The 2,632-nt window shown below is 53.3% G+C and overlaps 1 protein-coding gene across 1 annotated transcript in view; it reads left to right on the top strand.

Annotated features, from left to right (window-relative positions):
- Positions 1-2,632, top strand: part of CISD3 (CDGSH iron sulfur domain 3) — a gene marked incomplete at its 5' end in the record, with an annotated part of 3,923 nt that overhangs the window by 543 nt on the left and 748 nt on the right. The window contains one exon of the mRNA XM_008066475.2: positions 331-475. Within this exon, the coding sequence (XP_008064666.2) occupies positions 331-475 (145 nt within the window). The remainder of the gene's footprint in view (positions 1-330; positions 476-2,632) is intronic.

The raw sequence follows: 2,632 nt of genomic DNA, 5'->3' as shown, positions 1-2,632 counted from the left end.
CTCCGGTCTGGGTGACAGAGTAAGACTCCAACTCAAAAAAAAAACCAAAATAGCCAGGCGTGGTAGTGCACTTCGCTGGAGCCTAGAAGGTCTACGGTGGGGTGGCCGTGAGCATGTGTGCCACTGTACTCCAGCCTGGGCAAAGGAGTGAGACTCCAACTCAAAAAAAAAAAAAAGAAAGTTCTTCCCTATCCAGAGCTCATTGTCCTTATGGTGACCTGGGGGAATGTTCTTGCAAAGGAAGCCTGCCCCATACCTGGGCCAGTGGGAAGCTGGATAAGGCCGAGGCAGGAAAGCAGGAAAGTGCTTCCAGGGCTTGAGCTGACCCAGAGCCTCTCATCTTTCCTGGCCACAGGGTCGATGGTTCCCCAGAGTCCCAGCTAAGTCTGTGGTGGCCCTGAAAACACCCATCAAGGTGGAGCTGGTGGCTGGGAAAATCTACAGGTGGTGTGTGTGTGGCCGCAGTAAGAAGCAGGTGAGAAACCCCTGCCCCTCCCACTGACATGTGGCACACAGCCTCTGGTAGGGCCACTTGGTGTCTCCTGGGAGTTCCCCTACCAGACTGTCCTGTCCTTCCCATACGTACCTGAGGGGCCAGCACCACCAGCACCTTCAGCTCACTTGTCCACCTCTGTCCCCCCCTCTTTTTTTCACGTTAAAGTCACACAGTGTTGCTCAGGCTGAAGTGCAGTGGCACACTCATGGCCACCACAGCCTTGACCTGCTGGACTTAGGCAATCCTTCTGCCTCAGCCTTCCTTCCAAGTACTGGAACTACAGGCGTACGCCATCATGCCCGGCTAATTTTTTGATTTACTGTAGAGATGAGGTCTCTCGCCAAGTTGCCCAGGCTGGTCTCAAACCCCTGGGCTCAGGTCTCTGCCTCCCAAAGTGCTGGGATTACAGGGGTGAGCCACCACCCCCAGCTAGCCTCTGTCCCTTTCAATGAAACCAGGGACTGAGTCACACAGCCAGCCTGGGGGGCCCAGGCTTCTGGACTCTTCCTCCTCTCAGGGGCACTTTCCTGGGCCATAGATTCCCAGGCCTTGGACCTGAGCATTGGGCAGCGATCCTGCCCAGATTTTCCTTCCTCCAAGGCTTTCCAGATTCCCACTGTGCCCCTCTCCAGTCCTCTCCTTCCACAAAACCCTTTCCCTTGCTCAGTTTATGGATTTCCTGGTTGCTGCCCACATGGCCTTCTCCCCTCTGCCCTAGGAACCTTTCATCTCAGCAGGAACCCTGCTATGTTCTTTTTTGTTTTTGTTTTTGAGTCTGAGTCTCACTCTGTTACCCGTTCAGTGGCATGCTCACAGCCACCGGCCACCGCTGCCTCAACTTGCTGGGCTCAGTTGATCCTTCTGCCTCAGCCTTCCAAGTGGCTGGAACTACAAGCACGCACCACCGTGTCCAGCTAGTTTTTTGGTTTATTGTAGAGATGAGGTCCCGCCAAGTTGACAAGGCTGGTCTCAAACCCATGGGCCCGGGCAATCCTTTCATCTTGGCCTCCCAAAGTGCTGGGATTATAGGCATGAGCAACCGCACCAGGCCCCACTGCCATGTTCTTAGCTTCCCTGGCCCCTCCTTCCTGAGCAGAAATCTGAACTGTTCTCCAAGCCATGTGGATGGTGTCAGCAACTCAGAATCCCCAAGTCCTGCTTGTGCCTCTGCCTCATGCCCACTGGGACAGGTTGCTGGGTTTTTTGTTTGTTCATATTTAGAGACAGGGTCTCACTCTGTTGCCCAGGCTGGAGTGCAGTGGCGTGATCATAGTTCACTGTAGTGTCAACCCTCTGGGCTCAAGTGATTCTCCAGCCTCAGCCTCCTGAATAATTGGGACTACAGGAGTGCACCAGCACGCCTGGCTAACTTTTTTTAGAGCCCGGGTCTCACTGTGTTGCTCAGGCTGAGGTTGCTGGGGTGTTTTTTTTTGGGTTTTTTTTTTTGGCATACTTCTTACCTCTCCTCCATCCACCCTGACTTGCAGGTAGAGAGGTATTGGCTCCAGCTCTGCCACTAGCTAGAAAGGCATGTCGCCACTCAGCCTCAGTTTCCATGACTCCAGTCTCTGCTTAAACAGCTTCTGGGATAGATGGGGATACACTCCTACACCAGGCAGCCATTTGCTATGGGACACATCCCTGCTCACACCCTCTCCCTGTAACATGCAGTTGCTTCTTGGAGCCAAATGAAATTGCAGCATTAAGGTACACAGGTTCGGTCCAATACCCGTTTGCAACCCGGGAACATGGGAAGGAAATCAACTTCATAAGCTGAAGGAGAGCCATTTAAATGAAAAAACCAACTAGTGTCCACAGTGCTGGTACCTGAGGTTCATCTGGAAAATTCTGTTCTTGTCGGGCACGGTAGCCCACACCTATAACCCCAGCGCTTTGGGAAGCAGAGACAAGATAATTGCCTGAGTCCAGGGGTTCGAGACCAGCCTGGGCAACTTGGCGAGACTTCATCTCTATAATAAATAAACATATTAGCCGGGCGTGGTGGTGCATGTCTGTGGTTCCAGCTACTTGGAAGGCTGAGGCGGAAGGATCACCAGAGCCCAGCAGGTTGAGGCTGTGGTGGCCGTCAGCGTGCCACTGCACTCCAGCCTGGGTGACAGTGAGACTTTTACTAAA

Source organism: Carlito syrichta, unplaced genomic scaffold, assembly GCF_000164805.1.
Source record: "Carlito syrichta isolate Samal-C Ts95f unplaced genomic scaffold, Tarsius_syrichta-2.0.1 Scaffold104997, whole genome shotgun sequence".
NCBI classification, from domain to species: domain Eukaryota; kingdom Metazoa; phylum Chordata; class Mammalia; order Primates; family Tarsiidae; genus Carlito; species Carlito syrichta.
The sequence above is the reverse complement of the archived record's forward strand: the minus strand, read 5'-3'. Positions and strand labels throughout refer to the sequence as shown.